We start from the raw sequence: 22,803 nt of genomic DNA, 5'->3' as shown, positions 1-22,803 counted from the left end.
CACACTGGAGGTCAGACTCATACTCAGGAGAAGTTGGCTAATACTTCCCAGACTCTATGTTTTTAGTGATAGTTAGTCCTCTTTCTTTTGTGTTTTTACTTATGAGAGGGAAAGAACACAAAGTTCAGTGTGTGTGAAGTAATGGAATAAGATTAGAGAGGAGTTGAGTGTGACAGAAAATGATAAATATATGCTGTATTAAAATGTCAAAGAATAAATATATTTTCAATAAGTGAAAAATATTATGATGAAATACGGATGTTTATATTCATTTTAAATGTCTTAAATAATACAAAGTATCCTATAAGAAAAGAGAATTTTCATACATAACCAAAATTTCTACACAACTAAGTGGGAAATAGATGTGTATCAAATGGAAAATAAATAACAAGTGTATGTTTCTTATTTCCCTTGCAACTAACTATGCCTGAGATTTGATGCAAAAAAAAAGTTAAGTTTGTTGTTAATATTTTCTTTGGTTAGTTAAGGAAACAGTAAGGATTATATTGCATATGCTCATGAATGTAAGGAGAAGTGGTCAATATTGTTGTGCAGCACAACTACAATTTATCTGAACCATAAAGGAGATTATCAGATTATAGCCCAGTGTCCAAGGCTAAACATGGACTAATATGATTCTATTATGTTGTAAGTCTGCAGACCATGTTAGAACATGCCCCCAGAATTCTAAAAGAAAGATGAAAGAGGATTATACTTGCATTCAGAGTGTAAGAAATAGCCCTGTCTTCTTTTCTGTTCATCAATGAAACTCTCCATCTTCTCTTGTCATAAAATAATATGGGAGGGGAATGCATAGGCTCCGAGCCAGACATGACTTCAGAATGAGTGAAGAGCGCTGCAGATGAAATATTACAGAAGAATTGTTTTGGATTTGCAGCTTTTGGAAGTTTCTCTCTCTGTGTGAGTCCATTCTGCCTCTGTTCACTGACCTGGCTCAGTGTCAGGGCTCAGAGTCAGTGTGTGGTTTAAGAAGATGAACATGCATGAGGCTTATTGTGATTCTCTTTTCTTTGAATTGATCTCATTCTTCCCATTTTAGATAAAGTCAAGTTCCATTTCTTGTCTGCAGTTTTATCAGCTTTTTCGATTTCACTGAAAACTTTAATACAGGACCATTTCTCTAAGAATCAAGATAATTTCATATCTGATTTTAGCTCTTGTCCCCAAAGACCCTCTTTCTCTATTCTTTTTATTAGTAGAAGGAGTATTTTTATCATCATCATCATCATCATCACTTTTAGTATAGTGTTTGCTATAGTACAGGGGTTGAACCAAGGGCCTTACATGTGCCAAGTAAGCACTTACCATTGATCTGTTTTCTCAGCCCTCATGTTACCTTTTGATCTTCAGAAGTTCTTGCTAAGTTGCTCAGCCTTCTTTGGACTCCCTATCTGGCCTGGTTGTGTCTGAACTTGTGATGCTCTTGCCTCTGCCTCCAGAGTTGCTGGGGTTGCAGGCCTGCACCATCAGTCCTGTGACTTAGTGAGGAGCACTGCATTGGAACACAGTAGCCCCCAGCTCCTGGAGTGGCAGCTTTCAGTGATATCCTCTTCTCTAGGTAAGTCCACTGTGCCCCCAAGCACCCCCTGTCAGCTTTGTTGATATGATGACTTAGAAACAGTGAGTGGCTTAGGAAAATTAGATTTATGAATGATTAGCTATTCTCTGCAGACTTTTGAAGTAAATAACTTAAGATGTGATCGATTTTTTATCCTAATGATTTCTAATTCCTGTTTTACACATTTAAAAACCAAGTCTACCAGTCAAACAGTTCTTCATTTTTTGGAAACTGAGCTGTGTTTGAATTTATCATTTTAATTTTTCACCTGTGATTATCCTTCCCTCCAGATCCCTTCTCTCACTTTCCTTCTCTGCTCAGTGTGACCTGTCTTTTTTATTGTATAGAGAAAATTTTTCTCACTATCTTCCTAGGCAATAGTTATAACTAATGACAGAAAACATATTAGATAAGCATGTGACTCAAATGTAACTTCCATAAATGGAAAGATTGAGAAGTTTGTGAGAATCATTTGGAATACAATTCCAGATGTGACATCCTCCATATGTTAATACCTTTATGCCACAATGATAAATGAATAATCTGCAAGTGAGTCCACGAGATGACTTGAGATGTCAGACCTCTCTGTCGTGCTCTCTGTTTTTCTGTTTTACATTAAATGCAGTCATGTCCTCAAGGGCTTTAAAATGCATGGAAAGATATTAATTTTATTATTAACAAAAGTTTAGCTTTACTTTAAAATTATTGGACTATTTGCAGCACGAATACATCTTTTCTATGTCTCATATACAAATGGCATGGCAAAACATGGAATTCTGGGCAATAATGCTATTTTTTACCCTCATGTAGATTCACAGAGCACCCCACACTTTAGGCTTTATAAAGTCATTGATGTCTGAATAAATAATCCAGAGCCTGAGTGAAGCAAAGTTGAACCGAGACCTGGGAACATAACTTGATTTGAACCTTGATATTTGAACCTTGATCTTTGTTTTTAGCTTGGAAATGAAAGCAGAAACTTGTTTCCTGAGTCTAGAATAGGTGGTGTAGATAACTAAATTGAGCTTGCAGCTAACAGTTTTGGAATCTTTGACTGAGCTGGTGGTACTAAAACCTTGACAGTATGGATTTGTACCTTCTTCAGGCTCTTTGTGTCTCTCTCCACAAAATGCATGTTTATAAGAAACTTGGGTCTACTCACTACACACATTCCTCTCTTTGTGATGAGAATTTCTTGGTAGTGTCTCCACGCAGTTGATAGGATAGGGTGTGCATGATGTGGTGTTTGGACTTAGTGTTCCACACATTTTTAACATGTCAGTATTGGCGGTGTATATGGAAGCATGAAGAGAGTTACATAACATTGTAGTTTTTATAACTATCATAATAGCATTTCTGACATTAGTAGCATTGGATGCTTTGATTTAGACTCCTTGTTTAGAATAATTCTTGGATCCTATCAATATGTATTTTTACCAGAGATGTTATTAGTTAGTTTATTATATCTGTGATGTTTTTATCATATGAACAAACTTTGGGAAAGATTCACACACATGATGAATGAAGAATATTTCATTCAAGTTATTATTTTTCAGGTGCCGGCTATGAAACTCAGGGTCTTACTAGGCAAGTATTCACCACTGAGGTACAGCACCTGCTTCTTTAATGAAAGTAGTGAAAACACCCACATTTCCCTCCTAGATATGCTTAGCCTAATAACATTTTGATAGTGAGAAAATGAAACCAGAGAACATGGTAATGAGTATAGTCTTCATCCTACAGACTACAATAGGAATCCTGGTTAATTCCTCAATTCTGCTTCATTATTTAATCCTGGAATTTTCTGGGAAAGGTTTGAAGCTCAAAGCCCTAATTGTAAAGCACTTGACTCTGGCCAACTCCTTGTTTATTATCTCTAGAGGAATTCCACAGATAATGGCAGAATTTGGGATGAAATATTTTCTGGATGACATTGGCTGTAAACTTGTACTTTACCTTTATAGAGTATCCCGGGGGGTTTCACTGTATACAACATGCCTTTTGAGTTGTTTCCAAGCAACCACAATCAGCTTAAGCACCACAAAATGGATGAAGCTTAAGGACAAAGCCATCAAGTACATGGGCCCTTCCTGCTCACTCAGTTGGCCTATGCAACTGCTTCTGAATGTCATGATACTCATGAAAGTGACAAGCTCTAGCAACAGAAGGAATGCCACTAAGAAACTGAGCTATGGGTACTGCTCAGCATCTGTATCTGGTACTATTACAACTCCATTGTATATTCTCTTGCTTAGCTTCACTGATGTTCTGTGTTTGAGTCTCATGTCCTGGGCCAGTGTCTTCATGGTGAGCATCCTCTACAGGCACAAGAGGCAGGTCCAGTACATTCATGCCCAACATTCGCTGAGAGTCTCTCCTGAGGCCAGAGCCACACAAACCATCCTGATCCTTGTGTGCACTTTTGTCACCTTCTACTCTATCTCTTCCATCCTGGTTCTATATTCGGCCTTATTTGGTAATCCGGGACTGTGGGTGATCAACATCATCTCAGTTTTAGAAACCTGTTTCCCTATATTTTGCTCCTTTGTGCTCATTAGTAGTAACCTCTCTGCCTCTAGGCTCTATCTTCCCTGTTGGTGGAAAAGTTAACAGGCTATGAACTTGTCTCATGTTCTAAGGGTTCTCAAATCCATTCTTATGTTCCTCTAATCACCATTTAAGTTAAGGACAGTGTCTGCAACTCTCTGGTTTTATCAGTCAACTTGACACAAGCTAGAATTATCAGAGTATAAGAACCCTCAGTTGAGGAAATGCTTCTATGAGATCCAGCTACAAGGCATTTTCTCAATTAGTGAACAACTGAGGAGGGCCCAGCCTATTGTGGGTGATGACATCCCTGGGGTGATAGTCCGGAGTTCTACAAGAAGGCAGGTCAAAAAAAGTCAAGAGAAGCAAGCCAATAATCAACACTCCTCCATGGCTTCTGCATTGGCTCCTGCTTCCAGGTCCCTGCCTTGCATGAATTGTTCTCCTGACTTCCTTTGATGATGAACAGCAATTTGGAAGTGTAAGCAGAATTAACCCTTTTCTTCACAACTTGCTTTGTGGTCCTGATGTTTTGCTGAATGTAACTAAGACAGTGTCTATCAGGTAACTCAGATATTTCATTATCAAATTAGAAAGCCACAGCCGTCTCAGTGTCAGAAGCTGCTGAACCCATTCACCATGTTGCTACTGCAGGAGATATCACACACTGAGTCATACATACTTCATATCTCGGCTGTCTCCCCAGCAGTTGTGACACAGAATCCATTCCATGCACAGGCTTTGCCCTTGTCCTAATGTTCCAGATAAACGAGGAAAATAAAGGAAAACAAAACTGCAAAACACCTAGGAATTCAGCCAGTTTCAGAACAACAATTTTGTATGACTGATTCTTAGTCTTCTCAAAATGACCTGTAAGCCATCTTTTCACAGCATTTTTATTCCAGAACTGCATACACAGCATGGACATTGTTAGCCAGTATATACACTTTAAGTGTAAATCTATACAAATTATAACTTAATTTGAATAATACAATTTCAGTTAAGTGCAATGTAGGTGGCCAAGAGAAAATATATCCTTTGCCTTGGTCCTGATGAAGGTTCAAGATAGCATTTCATAATAGAATATGCTAGTTACAGATTTATTTTCAATATTTTAAATTACATTTCTGTGTGTAAATATACATTCATGTGTGAGTGCTCATGGGAGCTTGGGACATAGGAATCCCTTGGAGTTGGAGTTATAGGTGACTGTGACCTGTTCAATGTAGGGGCTTGGAACCAAACTTGGGTACACTGCAAGGGCTGTATAAGCCCTTAACCACTGATCTGTCTCTCCAGATCCACAGTAATATATTTTAACTCTTTGAAGTGACTATTCTGGGGGTGTTTGTTAAGTGACATGTATTTCTTGTTCAGCACTTTTCTGGGATCCCTAAACAACTGCCAGTTTCAAAAAACAAGCTGTGTATACTCACAAAATATCATCACAAATGGTCTTGTTGGCTGCTGACATTCTAGTAAAGAAGGGAAGGGAAGGTTCAATCACTGCTTTTCCTTGTCCTCGGTCTCCAACCTGTCCTTATAGCTGGTTGTATGCTACTCTACCATTTCACACCTCCTCTGTTAATAAACCCAATAAATTCCTTGGTTCTCCGCTGGTGGTATTAAGCTTCAATTTGTCTTTGAAACCATAGAATGAGGAGAATGGATGCTGTCTAGTTCTGAAACTCCCAGGCAAAAAATTGTTGAGGCAATACTAAAAAGTATATTTCAAAGAAGAGGAGAAGAGGAAGTTGGAAGGGAGGAGAGGAGGATTTTTAGCAGAAGAAATTATCTGTGGAAATATTATCATAATTAATATACACACCATATTCCACAATGTATCAATTTTGTCTTATGTGTGTGCATGTATTTGTTCATGAATATGTTTATGTATGTATGGTTGTTTGTGCATATGTGTGCATATATATGTTCATGTGCACAGGCTCCCATTTCCAACCAAGAAGCTAGCTACAAACATAAAGTTTGTAAACATAAACATAAACATAAATAGAGAGAAACTTGAAGCAATCCCACTAAAAACAGAGACAAACAAGGCTGTCTACTTTCTTCTGGTCCATTCATTACAGTACTTGAAGTTCTAGCTAGAGCAATAAGACAAGGAAATAAGACCAAGGAGATTCAAATTGGAAGGGAAGGAGTGAAATGATATAATAGTATATGTTACCTATATTGGAAATAGTTTTACCTGAAGACCCAACTATACCACTTGTCTTACCAAGGGTTTTACTTCTGTGAACAGGCAACATGATCAAAGCAAGTCTTATAAGGACACCATTTAATTGAGTTCAGACCTTCAGTCCATTATCATCAAGCCTTGAGCATGGCAGCATCCAGGTAGGCATTGTGCATGATGCATGAGGAGCTGAGAGTTCTAAACCTTCATCTGAGGACTTCTATTTGCAAATGATATAATAGTATACATTACCAACCCCCAAATTCTATCAGAGAACTCTTACAGGTGATAAACAACTTCAGCAAAGTGGCTGGATATAAATTTACTCAAAGAAATCAGTAGCCTTCCTTTATGCAGATGATAAACAGTCTGATATATAACATCTGGGTATAATTCTAACCAAGCATATGAAAGATATGTAGGACAAGAACTTCAAGTCCCCAGAGATAGAAATTAAAGATCTTAGAAGTTGGAAAGCTCTCTAGTGGTCCTAAATCTATAGAATTAACATAGTGAAAATGTCTATCTTACCAAAAGCAATCTACAGATTCAATGGAATCCCTATCAAAATTCCAACACACTTTTTATAGTCCTTAAAAGAGCAACTATCAACTTCATATGGAAAAAAAAGAGGATAACCAAAACAATCTGAACAATAAAAGAACTTCTGTGGGAATCATCATCAATGACCTCAAGTTGTACTACAAAGCAATAGTGATTAAAAACTGCATAATATTAGTACAGAGACAGACAGGTCAATCAATGGAATAGAATTGGAGACTCAGAAATAAACCCACACACTTATGGACACTTGACCTTTGACAAGGAAGCCAAATTCATACAGTGAAAAAAAGAAAGCATCTTCAACAAATGGTGCTGACTTGACTGGTAGTCTGGATGTAGAAGAATGTAAATTGATCCATATTTATCATGCTGCCCAAAGCTCAACTCCAAGTTTATCAGGGACTTCAATATAAAACCAGAAAAACTTAATCTAATAGAAAAGAAAGTGGGAAATAGCCTCAGATGCATTAGCACAGGAGAAATTTTCCTGAACAAAACACTAACAGCTCAGGCCCTAAGATCAGTAACTGATAAATGGGTCCTCTTGAAACTGAAGAGCTTCTATAAGTCAAAAGACACTGCCAATAGGACAAAACAGCAACCTACAGATTGATTAAAGTTCTTCACTAATCCTACGTCTGACAGAAGGCTAATATACCAAATACATAAAAAAAAAACCTCAAGATGTTAGAGTCCAAAAACTCAAATAACCCAATTTTTAAAAATGAGGTGCAGTGCTAAAGAGAATTTTCCACAGAGGACTCTCAAATGACTGTGAGCCACTTAAAAAAAAATGTTCAACATCCTTAGTTATCAGGGAAATGCAAATCAAAACGACCCTGAGATCCTACCTTACACCAGTTAGAATTGCTAAGATCAAAACTCAACTGACCACACTTGTTGGACAGGATGTAGAAAAAGAGAGCACTCTCCCATTGCCGGTGGGAGTGCAAACTTTTAAAACCATTCCAGAACTTAATCTGGCAATTTCTCAGAACGCTGGAAATAGTTTTATCTGAAGACCCAGCTATACCACTTGTCTTACCAAGGGTTTTACTTCTGTGAACAGGCAACATGATCAAAGCAAGTCTTATAAGGACACCGTTTAATTGAGTTCAGACCTTCAGTCCAATATCATCAAGCCTTGAGCATGGTAGCATCCAGGTAGGCATTGTGCATGATGCATGAGGAGCTGAGAGTTCTAAACCTTCATCTGAGGGCCTCTAGAAGAAGATTGGCTTCCAGGAAGTTAGGAAGAGGGTCTTAAAGTCCACACTCACAGTAATACCTCTAATCCAACAAGGCCACACTTCCTAATAGTGCCACTCTCTGGGCCAGCCATGCACAAACCATTCATCACTCTTTGCCATATAAACAAAAGATGCTTCCATACCACAAGAAACAATGTTTCATAGCAGCTTTATTCATAATGGCCAGAACCTTGAAACAACCCAGATGTCCCTAAATTGAAGAATGGATACAGAAAACATTTGTCATTTACAGAATGTAATATGATTCATATATTAAAAACAAGGATATCATGAATCTTGCAGGCAAATGTACGGAACCTGAAAATATCTTGAGTGAGGTAACTCAGTCCCAGAAGGACATGTATAGGTTGCACCCCCTAATAAGTGGATATTATCCAAAAAGTTCAAAATACCTATGATATATCCCCACAGGGTCTAAGAAGTTAAACAATAATGAAAGCCCAGGTGATGATCCTTCAATTCCATTTAGAAGGAGATATAAAATATTCATGGGAGGCAGAGGGAGGGAGGTACTTGGTGAGAGAGGGTAGGGGAGTGAAAAGGGGGGGCAGGATCAGGTATTGTGGGAGACAGGAGAGGAGCCCCAAGGGCCAGGTGAATGAACAGAAATATGTAGCTGCCAGTTGTGTGGCTGGGGAGGTGTGAGGAATCTTGAGATACTCCCAGCATCCTGGGAGGTAGGAGTTTCCCAGCACTCAATGTGGATGACCTTGGCTGAGGTGCCCAACAATATGGAGCTGGAACCTTAAAACACTATCTTCACAGGGCCCCCAGTGAAGGGATGGGGACACAAACTCACCTTCAAAATTTGGGACCCAAAATTGTTCTTGTCTAAAAGAAATACAGAGCCAAAAATGAATGAATGGCCTACCAGTGATCAACTTAACTTGGGATCCATCCCATGGGCATGCACTGAATCCTGACACTATTACTGATAGTATGTTGTGCTTCCATACAGGAGTCTAGCTTGGTTCTATCAGGAGCTGAGACAGGTGCAAATACTTACAACCAACCATTGGACTGAGGTTGGGGACCACTATAAAAGAGTAAGGAGGAGGATTGAAGGGACTGAAGGGGACAATAAAGCCATAGAAAGACCAACACTGTCAAATAACCTGCACCACTGGGATCTCCCAAAGACTATGCTGCCAACTAAAGAGCATACACAAGCTATTCTTATGCACAAGTGTAACAGAGAACTGCCTTGACTGGCCTCAGTGGTAGAGATTATACCTAATTCTGTAGACATGATACCCTAGGGAAGGGGGATGCCCAGGTTGGGGGACCCTCTTAGAGGTAAAGCGTTGTGGGGATGGAGGAAGAACTCTAGGAGGAGAGATCAGGAGGGGGTGCAACATTTGGGATGTAAGTAAATAAGATAATTAATCAAAACACAAACAAACAAAAAATAGAGAACAGTGTTTTGCCTACAGAAGGAAAGACTTAGGATTGATGAGTAGAAGTTTTCAAAGTTGAAGATATAAAATGGTTACAAACCTTAACTGTTTAATTGCAATAGTTTCTCATGGTATGTTTCCTGTTCCTTCCTCTGTACTTCTTAATAAGCTTGCTTGGTATATGACATAGCTTACATGTGACCTTTTTTTAAATAGTAATCAAAGGCTTTATATGTTTGGTAATGCTCAATAAAAATATGCTCATACAATTAGAGTTGTTTCCCAATTACCTAACCTAAATATAAGTTGTTACCCAAGACTGCTTTCCATACTTGTGTGGCTCTTCATCCTCCTACATCTCTGCCCTCTCTAGCTCCTCCTCTCCTTTTTCCTCTTCCTCTTCTTAATCCTCCCACCTTAGGTCCTCCTACATATCATCCTTCCTGTTAAAATTAAAAAAAAACTTTCAAAATACAATTAGAGCACAACTATACCAATTTGTATCAGTAAGGTACAAGATAGACCTAATACCCAGTCCATCAATTTTGTCAACTTAACAGAACCTCTGTCATCTCTCCTAACTAAAAGACTTAGTTCTGAACGTGGCTTTTTTTCCTGGCTTTAGAATGAATGTCAGCTGAAAACCATCCTCTCAAATCTGTTCTCTCAATTTAAATAGCCTGGGTTGGCTATGAGACTGTAAGTCTTCAACCCTGTCAGAAATCCAGAATGACTGAATTAACTGAAATTATGGGAAGCACAAAGCATAGCTTCTAAAACTTAGCCAATTTATAGAGACCTCTGAACACCTGGAAAGTCCCTATACTTCAAAATGTTGGAGCATCCAATCTTCAGCCTTCTGACCAAGGATCATCTGACAGACCTAGTGATGCAGAATTATTAAGGGCTAATTACTCTGTCTTGCCAGACATAATCAGTTGACTATTCTGCAAGTGTGTCCTTTTCTGGACAGTAATTTGTCTGTAGATAAAAAGAGGCAATTCTTGCCTAGTGGCTGTCTCACCAAAGATGCTCAGTTTCTTCTTAGAATCCAAGACAGGGAAGCTGTCAGGAGCAGACAAGTCTCTAATTAAAATGAGCATTAATATAGAAATGTTAGTAACTTCACTTCTGTGGACTTCTGACGTTTTTGAAAACCAACTGTTTACGTAAAATATTCTGGACTGTTGTCCGTTAACTCCTCTCTGCTATTTCTAATTAAAATCTAGAAAACACCTTAACAATAAACTCAGAGCCATGCAATTGCTATAGGCCCTTAACTCATAGGCTAACCATCTCAAATCAGTTTTAAAAATTTGAAGAAGGACTGGGTCTAAGCCTTGTATTCCTAAATCTGTTATAGAGTCACAATGCCTATGAGAGTAACAATATTAATCTCACTTTTTTTTTTAAGATTTATTTATTTATTTTATTTATGAGTACACTGTCGCTGTCTTCGGACACACCAGAAGAGGGCATCCAATCTCATTACGGATGGTTGTGAGCCACCATGTGGTTGCTGGGATTTGAACTCAGGACCTCTGGAAGAGCAGTCAGTGCTCTTAACCACTGAGCCATCTCTCCAGCCCATTAATCTCACTTTTATATCAATAAGAAACTTATACCAATGAAAACTTTAAATTTGAAATCAAAATAAATTTTGTACCATTTAAAAAATATAACTTTAGCTTAATAACAATTATACAGATTTCTACCAAATAGGTTATGGCTAAGTAATCAATTCTAACTATTCCTCCCTATTCCAATAAAACGATCACTTTTCCCTAGAAGGACAGGCTAATATTAACCACCTCAGCCCCCAAGCCCAGGGAATAGGGGCACCGACTCTTCATTAACCTCTTTAAGCTGTATTTGAGCATTGAGATATTAGAAGAGGTGCAGGGGAAAGGGTAAATTGATAAAGCTCTGATGTCTGTGTTTTCACTGCATCCAGCTGAGATTCCAGTACATCAGAGGTTTGAGCAGGTCTGCTCAGCTTGCTTGATGAGTAAATACACCAAGGCTGTGTATTCTGCAATATACAATTGTCAAAACAAACTTTAGTATCATGATAATTTTTTGTTTGAATTCTGGAATCTAGTCTTCTGTCAGCCAGTCTCTGTCATGTCTAATCCATATAATTCTGGGAGGTAGAAATATCTTAATCAACTCTTCTAAAACACACAGACAAAAACTTTTTCCCTAAACAGATGATCCTTGAGCTGGTAACCAGAAAAACCTTTATCTTTACCTCTTTCCCAGAGGAAAAATTATAACCACAAAACTGAAAATCACACCCATCTTGAAAATAAAATCAATCTAACAACTAAAATACTGTATATGCCTATTCTTTAGGCCTTGCCTATTTTGCCAAGCAGGAAATGAACTCAGAATTCCTGTGGGGCCCACATTAGACAGAACCCGAGTCTCCTGTGAGTCAATATAACTTCATATCATCTGAAGACACCTCATTTACACTATCTTTTTGTTCGGCCCTCTGTCTAGAACAGTTTTTTTTATTTATACCATCTACATGTTTGGCTCTGTACTCCAGAACAGCTTCCAATTGTACACTGTATTCTTTACTCTAGAGCCAGTGACAATTTTCCCTAAATAAGTTCCAAACCACAGGCAATAATCCCCACGTGATTCAGACAAATCTGTTTATAAATCTTTCCTAAAAGCAAATAATCCCTATATTTTCACTTTATACTTAAATCAGTAATGGCTCCACAAGAGGCTTATTTATTTGGCTCTCTTGGCTCAGAGCAGCCTTTATTTATACACTGCACTCTCTACCTGGTTTCAGTAACAATTATTCATATCTAATTTCCAAACTGCAGGTGAAATTTCCCATGTGAATTGGACAAATCTGTTTATAAATTCTTTCTTAAAAGCAAATAATCCTCATTTATAAATTCACAGTTAAATCAGTAACTGCTCCAAAACTTTGGAGGCTTATTTATTTAGCTCTGACTGCAGAAGCCTGCAATTTCTCTCAGCAGAGGACCTGCCTGCCAGTAGTTTCTTTGTTCACAGTTCCCATGCTGGAGTCACGTGACTCCAATCTTCCATGTTGTCTCCACAAGGCTAGGCATTGCCCAGACCATCCTGCCATCCATGTGGGCCCGGTAGGAAATGAGACTCTAATGCTTAAATATTATTCAAAGGCTTTATATGTTTGATAATGCTCAATAACAATATGCCCATACAATTAGAGTTGTTTCCCTATTAGCTAACCTAAATATAAGTTGTTACCCGTGACTGCTCTCCATACCTGCATGGCTCTTCATCCTCCTACATCTCTGACATGTGACCTTCTAAGGCCACTTTTTCTTTCCTTTTTTTTTTCTTATCTCTTATTCCCTAGATTTTCCTTCTTGGAGCCCTGTCAAAGAATAACACCTGCTGTCTCAGGGCAGAGATGTTTCTTAGCTGGTTAGGGAGATGGTCTTGGATTGCCTTCCATTTTCAAAGATGTTAGCATGATACATACTCTCATACTCTTTCTTTAGCCTTCTCACTCCTCCTTATCTCCTCCTTTCTTTCTTTTATTTTATTGTTGCTTTCTCAAAGTCAGAGTTATACAAGCTTTGACACAGTTTTGAATCCCCTAATCTTTGGAGTACAATTACTCACTTTATCTCTTTAACTGACTGTTAGAATGGTCTTGCGAACATTTCATATTATTTCTTCATGTTGCTGTGAGACTGACATTACAATGTACACCAGCAGGTCATTGTAGTAACTTGCATGGAAGAGGTTCTACATTCAGATAAACACTCAGAATCAGATAACACTGTATGGCATATAGCTAACATTTTTTAGTGAGTAACCCAACTTACTTATAAAATTTATATTGTGTGTTTTTTTAAAAATATCAGAGACCCATAGAAGAAAACGTGTTCTCTTTAATTTTAAATTAGGGACATTTGAGCATAAGTGTCTGTATTTTTTTAAGTAAGACAATGCTAGTAGACATTTTTGTCGTATTCAATTTTTAAGAATTTCTTATTGTTTTTGATTCATTTTAGCCTGTCTTTTTACAAATAGTTATCCTTTCCATTGCTTTGCCCACAAGTTTCTCTGTCTCTGGGAATACTGTTCAATTTTCATTTTTTGGTGTGTTTTAGTAGCTGGATTACAGGAACAATTTAAGCCGACTATTGATATTAATACACCAAATCTTTCAGAAAAGTTAGCAGTATCTATCAGCTATTCATTTAGAAAAATAGCAACACAGGAGTTTTGAAACCAATAAGCAGTATAGAAACTATTAAAACTATGATTCCAAATTCATATTCCTTCAGATTTGAACATGCCATTTTTATCTTGATTGATTGGGTAACCTGTAACAAGACAGACATTGGTCCTGATGAGACAATGATATAATGTAGGACCGAGAAAGAACAGCCTGGTTTCTGGTCGAGCACTGGCTAGAAATCACCAGAGACCCCAGGTGATCCTAAGGGACAGCATGCATTTTGCCATGCTCCCAGATTCTGGGCTCCTGACACGAGGTTGTAGACTTCCATAAATCTATGTCTTTCCATCACGTAGCACAATACCCACTAGCCCCTCCACAGATAGAGGGCGTGACTACAGGCCACAGAATCTCAAGACAGATCTCCATATTAATGAGGTACCTAAAGGCCAGAGGGGCATAGCCAATTAAACATTCCTTCCCAGACCTTACAAGAGGTATTTAACCTCAAGCCTGCCCTAAAAATAATAGGATATAGTTTTCATCCATTTTCTGCCATGACAATAAACATCTTAAGACCAAAGACTATTTCTCTTCTTTGGGACCCACCTTGAGGAACAATGGAGCAGGTCTTCATCCATAGAGTTGCTGTCTAATCTCCCATAGAAGAACTCTCTGCGTTCCTAACCATGGAGACTACCAACCCAAGCAAGCAAGCCAAGCTACCCATGATGCAGCCAAGTGAGCCACCATGACCAAGAACTCTCTTCCCTACAGGAAACAGCCAGAGCTTCTCCCTATCTCCCCTTCAGCTGCAGACAGATCCAGCCTATACATCCTCACTTTATTCTTGACACTTCCATGGCCCCCATCAGCACCTGGGGCCCAAGGGCCTGAGAACCAGTGGGTTCTCAGTCATCTTTTGGCCCAGGGACCCCCAAGCTAAAAGCTCTGGCTCCAAGACCTCTCAGACTGTGCTCTCTCACCCCTGGAGTGGAGTTCTACAGCTTCATATAGCCCAATGTCCACCAGGTACCAGCATGGAGTGAGCCCAGTCAAATTCCTGTGCCTCTGTCCCCACAAGAGGCCCTAGCCACATCGTGAGACAGACACTGGACCCACACATCAACTCACACATACTACAACTCAACAATATAATTTAAGCCATGATAAATTATTACACATATTAATGGTTTCTTTCTGGGTATATCGATGTGATTAAATTTTTGTTTATCTCAGGTGAAAGAACATGGTTCCTGAGAACTTGCCAATGGGGATTTTATTCTTTTTTTGCAGACAAGTCTTTGGCAATTGATCAATCCTACTTCATTGTGTCATGCCTGTAATCACCAGAAAGAAGATCTATACCTAAGGACCAGATCTTAAAGCATCTGACTTTGGCCAATTGCCTAGTTATTTTCTTAAGAGCAATTTCTCATATAATGGTACAGCTGGGCTTATGATATCTCCTCGATGACTTCTTATGTAAACTTACTCTCTACAGCAATTGAGTGCTCCTGGACATTTCACTGCACTGCACCTGCCTCTTGAGTTGCTTTCAAGAAATCACAATCAGCTTCAGCTACTCCAGATGGATGAATCTTATATACTCAGTCTCTAAGTAAATGGTTTAGTTCTGTTCTGTAAACTGGCTTCTACATCTACTTCTTAACATCAAGACAGCTGTAGATGTGATTGGACCAGATACTAACAGAAGTTTCACTAGGAAAATCAAGTTGGGGAACTTTTCAGCATTGGCATTATCAATAATGTTAATGTACTATATCTGCCTTTGCTTTGTTTCACTGATGGTCTGTGTTTGAGTCTCATAGTCTGGGCCAATATTTCCATGGTGAGCATCCTTTATAGACACAAGAGTCAACTACAGTACATTTTTAGTGCCCAGCAACTCCCTCAGAGTCTCTCCTGAAGACAGAGCCACAAAATCCATCTTGATTCTTGTCTACCTTTGTCCTCTCCTACTCAATGCCCTTCATACTAGTTATCTATACTGTGGTTTTTGACAATCCAAGACTGTGGCTAATAAACATATTAACATTTTTAGACACATGCTTTTTCACATTTTGCCGATTCATCCTTATCAGTAATAACAAATATGCTCCCAATAATTCTTTTTTCCTGCTGTAGGAGAAGGTAATTTACAATGGTCACTTGTGTGTTATGATATATTCAAATAGTCTCCCATACATTATTGAACATTTGACTCACCCTTTGCCAGGTGTTATTAAACAAGACAATGGCTCTGTAAATTAAGCATTGTTAGGTGTTACAGTGATCATAATGGTGGCTAAACAGTTCCATGATATTAAGGTATCTCTTTTTTTTTCATTCAAAATGCTCTGTAATTAAGGGGTCATAATGTATTGAAGAGTTCCTTATGTATTCAGAGATCCAAGCAGCTGTTGACATATGAACTTCTGAGCAGGCACATATTAAATTCTTGTCTCACTCCTGCAATTGAATGATAGAAAGGTAGAGCAAAGAAAAAAAACTAGGATCTCTGGCATGTGAGAATAACATATTTGTGTGGCCAACTGCCCTGTTTCTGTGCATGTTTCAGTCTCTGATGTTTTGCATCTGATCTCATTTTCTGGGCTCATGACACCTATTCAAAATTCTTTTATGGGAAGAAGCATCAAGAGACACTTATTCCTAGTGCCCACTGTTTTTCTTAGAGTTCCACTTGAAGCCAGAGACACCCCAGCCATCCCAATCCTGGTGTGCACCACTGTCATCTGCTACTCAGTTGCTTGCATCTTGTTACTCTTCATGACAGTCTGAGACAATGCACAGCTGTGGAGAGTAACCTCTATGTTTCTACAATGAATTCTCCATACGTTGTACCATCTTTTTCACAAGTCTTATCAATTTTGTCTCGACATTCTCTTTTCCTTGCTGTGGAAAACATATTTTCTAAAATCTCTCAATGATTTACAAGTTCTGTTGGTTTCTGTCCACCAATATATTCATGTGTCCCTTTATTCTTTGTATCTTTGTGTAAGTCTAAACCTTTGTGGACCAGACTGTATTGGATAACATAGAGTTAATGCTGATAGTCCACTTGGCAGGATCTAGAATCACAAATATCTGGACATGTATTTGAAGGAATTTGTATGTTGGGTTAATGGAGGTAGGAGGACCCAGTGTAATTCTGTATAGCCATCAATGCCTTAACTGAATAAAGTAGGGAAATAAAATTGAGGACCAGCATGCCTCTCTCTCTCTCTCTCTCTCTCTCTCTCTCTCTCTCTCTCTCTCTCTGTGTGTGTGTGTGTGTGTGTGTATGTTATCAAACTACAGATGCAATGGGATGTGCTGCCTCAGGCTTCTGATTCCATGAATTCTATGCCACAATTGGACTATATTCTCAGACATCAAGGTCAAATAAACCTTAGCCCCTTGAGTTCTTTTTCTTTGTCATCTTTGACATAATAATTAGAAAACTAATGAATATAATTAATTCAAAAGCATCCTAAATTACAATGATAGAATCAGAATCATGTGGGTTATAGCATATGTGGCTACAGAATATTTAATTCAAGTTAAATTCTGAGGACTTTTTTGCCTCTTTATATTGCTATGATATGGGCATTACAGTGTTTCCTAGATGATGACAACAAATAATGCAGTTTGTGGGAGGCTGTCAACTCAAGATGATTCCCTGGGTCTTACAACATGAAATAGTATGGGGTCAATATCCTTCTAATTTAGGTGATTAAGACATGCTTAGAATTTCAGTATTTTGTAACAGTGAAAAAAAATCATAACCCAGAGAAGACAAAAATTATTTCTTTTCTTATGAAATAAATGAAATAGGAATTTAAACAGGAACCAAGTATATCAAAATCAATTTTAATAAACAATTTTATCCTTTGTAAAATTGAAAGATTTCTTCTTATGGTTTTTAAAATTTATGCAGTTCTCATCTATATCATATCGACACCGTTGAAGTATTATTTCCTTTTTCTATTTCTCCTTTTAACTAATTTATGTTTCTGGGCAGGGTGGAGAGAAGAAGGGGATTAGACTCTGTGTGTCTGAATAACTGAACTATATGAAAGAATGGGATAGGTTATTGAGATGAATCATTTCCAATATTTCCCAGATAGAAACCTACATAATCATTTAGAGAATAATTTGCTGAAAAGCTGAGAAATGTCTGTTATCGTGATGCAGGACAATAAGTCTGTCATGCTTCGGGCTGGGGTAGGACAATTCCTGTGAACCTGAGGCAAGTCTGAAGAAGATAATGAACTTGAAGCAAGCCTGAGCTACCCAAAGACCCAAGCTACCCAAAACAAAGCAAGACAAAACAAAACATTAAAAACTAGACCAAAACAACACCACCACAATCAAGTAAACAAAAACTAAAACCCCAAAACCAATAATAACAACAACAAAACATTTGAAGACTAAGAATTAAAAGTGTTCCTAGTTACAAAAAAAATACTTATATTGCCATTGCTCTTGGTTACATACCAGCATATGACAGAGGAAAAAAACAAAACGGTACAGACCTGGAAGCTTCATCACTACTGGCTAACTTTAACAGTGTAGAGGTGTTTTATTTACACTACTGGTGGAGTAAACTGATCATCAGTTATAACCAGCAGTGACAGTGTGCACTGTAACAATGCTTGGCAGGACATGCCTACAGGTATAACAGTGGTATAAATACCAATTACTTTCTGATTGAACTTAAATCTTACCCCAAAAGGTGAAACCCATGTCTGGTATTATTATTGGCCTATGAATTCATGGCTAGATGAGTTGTATGGTAATAGAAATAGAAAACCTATTACTTTGATTAGAGGACACTATTAAACTGAGTCCTATTAACTTGCTATATCCATAGATTAATGAATGCATCTCTTGTTCCCTTCAGATAAGGTTCTACTTGCAGTAGATGGTGACAAACTCAAAGACCAGGTGCAGAGAAAAATAGAATGCACAATAATGGTTATCCCAAAACAGGATGTTTCTATCACTTCCCCTCCTCGAAATGTTCAGAAATCACTGCAGAAAAGAGAGGAAGAGAGTGTAAGAGTTAGAGGTGATGGATGAGTATAAGGAAAGAGTGTTTTGTGTCCACAGCAGGACAGCTGTACATGTGAACTCGCAGTGACTGTTACAGCATGCACAAGTTTTGTATGAGCCCAAACCAGACTAAATCTTATCAAGTCTCTGGAGGGTTAGGCACGTCTTCATCCATTGAGGACAGACCAGGCAGTCCTCTACTGTATATGTATCAGGGGCTTCATACCAGCTTGTGTATGCTGCCTAGTTGGTGGCTCAGTGTCTGAGAGATCTCAGGGGTCCAGGTTAGTTGAGATTGCTAGTCTTCCTATGGGGTCACCTTCCTCCTCAGCTTCTTCCAGCCATTCCCTAATTCAGACATAGGGGTCCCCAACTTCAGTCCAATGGTTGGGTGTAAGTATATGTTTCTATCTCAGCTGCTTGTTGGACCCTGTTGTTACAGCCATGCTAGGCTCCTATCTGTAAACACACCATAGCATAAGTAATAGTGTCACACCTTAGGAGCCTCCTCTTGAGATGGATCCCAAGTTGGACCTGTCACTGGACCTCCTTTCCCTCAGTCTCTTCTCCATTTTTGTCCCTGCAGTTCTTTTAAGCTAAAACAATTTTGGGTCAGAGTTTTTGACAGTGGGATGGCAACCCCATCCTTCCACTTGATGTCCTGTCTTTCTACTGGAGGTGGACTCTACAAGTTATCCAAACAAAAATTAGGAAAAGTGTTCTGTTTTGTGAAAGACAAATGGAAATAAAACTAAAGATGAGATATCTGAATGAAATAAACTTAAAAGTGTATACAGACCATATAAAAAGATTCAAATCAAGTAGGGTACACTAGATAGCAGAAAAAGGGGTAGAAGGGAATGAGGGTGACATTATCATTAGACTACTTCCTACTGATTAGGGGTATCTAGTTACTTGGGTAAGTTTGATTGCCACTGTCAGGCTATCTAATTCCTTTGTTGTTGTTGTTGTTGTTGTTTCTTCTTTGTGCATAACTACTTAACAAACCTCAACCACAGGCAACCATCAATAACCTACAACCAACCAACAACCCTTCATGCTCCTTGAGGCCCTAGCATTTATACAGCTTCTGAAAAGTCTCCAGAATTCCAAACACTACACAATACCAGAAACTATTGGTGGTTCCTTGCTAGAGCACACAATGAATCGTGCTCAACTGCTGTGGACAATCTGAAGCAGCCTCATGTCATACATCTGGGATTAAATGACAACATATTCATATAATATTTCTGTGTTTTTTAAAGAAACAAAAATTCTCAGTACAAATGGCACTAAAGTCAGATTCTGAAGGTGTCACCACCAAGTTTCATGAGTTACATGTTACAGTCCCCTTGGAGATGATGAGGGTCAGTGGCAAGTACTTGAGTTATTACCATGTCTACACTCTAGGAGATTGGAGGGCATATTTCTTCTTTGAAGATGAAGAATGCTTTTCTTTTAGTAAAAATTATTATAAATTAAGTACATTAGTAATGCAGTGCCTCAGGAGAAAGGAAGAACCCAGAGGTATATGTATCTGAAAATACAAATATATTCAAAGAACAATAATTTACACACAGTTAAAATCTTTTTGTTCCTTGATATTACATAAAAGAAAATGTAGTATTTTTTTCTGAGACTGACTAGTGTTTTTAAGGTGACGTCTCTCACATTCATTTTTCTGCAACATTTTCAGTCCAGATGATATTTGAAGGAGTAGTACCTACGTATGAGAAGTAATAAACAACAGTTTGGAGCTAGAGAGCTGGCTAAGTGTGAAAATCTTAGAATGATTTTGCAAAGGAAACTGAGTTCAGTTCCCAGCAAGCACATCAGGTAGCTCACACCTGCGTGTAACTCCAATTACAGAGGATACCGCATGCTCTTCTTGCAGCTATAGGCAGCAGACATTGTATGTGACGCATATAGTTGTGCTGAGGTACACACATGTACATAACATTAAAAAATAAGTTAAATGATAAAAAATTCTCATTATCTAAAGGATGGATTGGTGGTAAAAAGCACTGATTGCTATTCAAGAAGATGCGGGTTTTAATTCCAGCACTCAATGTTTGTACACAAGCATGTGTAACTGGAGTTTTATAGTTTTTAATGCACCTTCTGATCACTGAAGATAATTTGTACATGTGGTGCACAGACATACACGCAGAAAAAAATTCACAAACATGTTAAAATAAAGGTACACACACATACATACACACATATATGAATATGTGTATAACTAAGTGTGCACGTGGTTCTGTGTTTGTGTGTTTAAGTCTGTGTTTGTCTGTATGAGAAAGAGAGACATACATACACAGGGAGAGATAGAGAGAGACAGAGACAGAGAGACAGAGAGATAGAGAGGTCAAGAAATCATTACTTGACTCTACAGACTACAGATAAGGTCTGGTCCCCAGATGTATTTTTTCATGTTCTATAATTTGTGTAATATCACCTAATGACTTGTATATTGTGATGATTCTATGTATTTGAAATTTGCTAATTATTGGATAATAAATTCTGTAAAAAATAAACTTTATGATAAAATATCTAGTGATGAAAATACATGTCAATAGAGTCAGTTAAAAGATGATTGATATTTTCAAGCTGCAGTCTTACCAATCTATATTTGATAATAGAATATAATATGGCAGTGTATAAGAAAGATGGCCATGTATCAAGTAATATTTGGAGGGAGCTATTTATTCCCACAGCAGGGCAAAAACAGTCTTAAACTACACTTGATATTGCTAATGAGAACAAAGGGGCAAAGTATGGGAAAGCATATTTCTAGAAATATAAATACGCTTACTCCCCATAGCACTGGTCCCTCAGAGTAGCTCGTAAAGATTACACGAATAGAAGAGATTGAGTAAGAGATAACAAATGTGCACACTAGGATGAGAATAATTTGAGTGGCTCTGTCCTCAGGCAAGGCTTTCAGAAAGTGTTGAGCACTGTGGATATACTTGACTTGTCTCTTATGTCTGTAGAGGATATTCATCATGGAAACACTTGAGCAGGCCATGAGACTCAGACACAGGCCATCACAGAAGCACAATAAGAACATATACAGTGCAGTTGCAACATTGTTGGAAGTGAACCATGAGCAATACCCATAACTCATCATGTTTGTCACATTTTTGCTAGAAATGGGGCCTGTCACTTTTACTGGAGTTATGATGTTTAGAAGAAGTTGTACAAGCCAACTGACTAAGCAAGAAGGACCAATGTACTTTGTGACTCTCTGTTTAAGCATCATCCACCTGGGATTGCTGGGGCTGATTGTGATTGCTTGGAAGCAACTCAGTAGGCACATTGTATACAGGGACATCCCCCTCACTATTCGGTAAATATACATTATCAGTTTACACCCAATATCATCTAGGAAGTCTTTAAATCCCAAATCTGACAGTGTCTGTGGAATGCCTTTTGAGATGATAGACAAACAATTGGCAAATGTCAAGTGCTCTATAATCAGGTCTTTGGGCATTAAATGCTTCCCAGTGAATATCAAAATGACATAATAAAATAATATTGAGGAATTGCCAAGCATTCCCACTGTAATCTGGGAGAAGAGGAAAATTCCCATTGCCAAGTGTGCAGATGTCATTTTCATGCCTATTGAAAAAGTAAATAAATTTATTATGGTCAAGAAATCCCGGAAACACATTAAGTATGCATTATTTCACAAAGTTAGCTAGAATAAAATAGTCATCACTTCATTGTATTTATATAGCATTCCCACTGAAGAAGAATATTTCAATTTTTCATTATAGTAGTAGATATTTCTGTATTATTAAAATGAAAAAAATGGATATGTTTACTAAAGTTTAAAGTTTTTTTCTGGATGTAGTGGTACACTCCTTAATCCTAGGACTCAAACTTAAGAAGCAGACAGAACTATGACTCTAAGTCTGGTCTGGTCTAGAGAAATAGTTCCAGGACAGTCATAGCTATACACAGAGATTCACATTCTCAAA

General features: G+C 38.1%; 2 protein-coding genes and 1 pseudogene across 2 annotated transcripts; 2 read left to right on the top strand and 1 right to left on the bottom strand.

The window, feature by feature from the left end:
* The first annotated feature begins 3,277 nt into the window (after nt 1-3,277).
* LOC114632967 (vomeronasal type-1 receptor 4-like) lies at nt 3,278-4,189 on the top strand. The gene has a single exon (XM_028781576.1). The coding sequence runs from the start codon at nt 3,278-3,280 to the stop codon at nt 4,187-4,189; it is 912 nt and encodes a 303-aa protein (XP_028637409.1).
* A 4,238-nt stretch (nt 4,190-8,427) lies between these two features.
* On the top strand, nt 8,428-15,917 carry LOC114632969 (annotated as a pseudogene).
* A 5,601-nt stretch (nt 15,918-21,518) lies between these two features.
* LOC114632985 (vomeronasal type-1 receptor 4-like) lies at nt 21,519-22,493 on the bottom strand. Its single transcript, XM_028781587.1, has one exon. The coding sequence runs from the start codon at nt 22,491-22,493 to the stop codon at nt 21,519-21,521; it is 975 nt and encodes a 324-aa protein (XP_028637420.1).
* Between the last annotated feature and the right edge of the window lie 310 nt (nt 22,494-22,803).

The sequence above is a fragment of the Grammomys surdaster genome, unplaced genomic scaffold (genome assembly GCF_004785775.1).
Source record: "Grammomys surdaster isolate TR1022 unplaced genomic scaffold, NIH_TR_1.0 479, whole genome shotgun sequence".
Lineage (NCBI taxonomy): Eukaryota > Metazoa > Chordata > Mammalia > Rodentia > Muridae > Grammomys > Grammomys surdaster.
The sequence above is the reverse complement of the archived record's forward strand: the minus strand, read 5'-3'. Positions and strand labels throughout refer to the sequence as shown.

Bases quoted from the DNA above. Each gene is read 5' to 3' on its own strand.
- LOC114632985 (XM_028781587.1), bottom strand. From the start codon at position 22,493: ATGTGTTTCCGGGATTTCTTGACCATAATAAATTTATTTACTTTTTCA.
- LOC114632967 (XM_028781576.1), top strand. From the start codon at position 3,278: ATGAAACCAGAGAACATGGTAATGAGTATAGTCTTCATCCTACAGACT.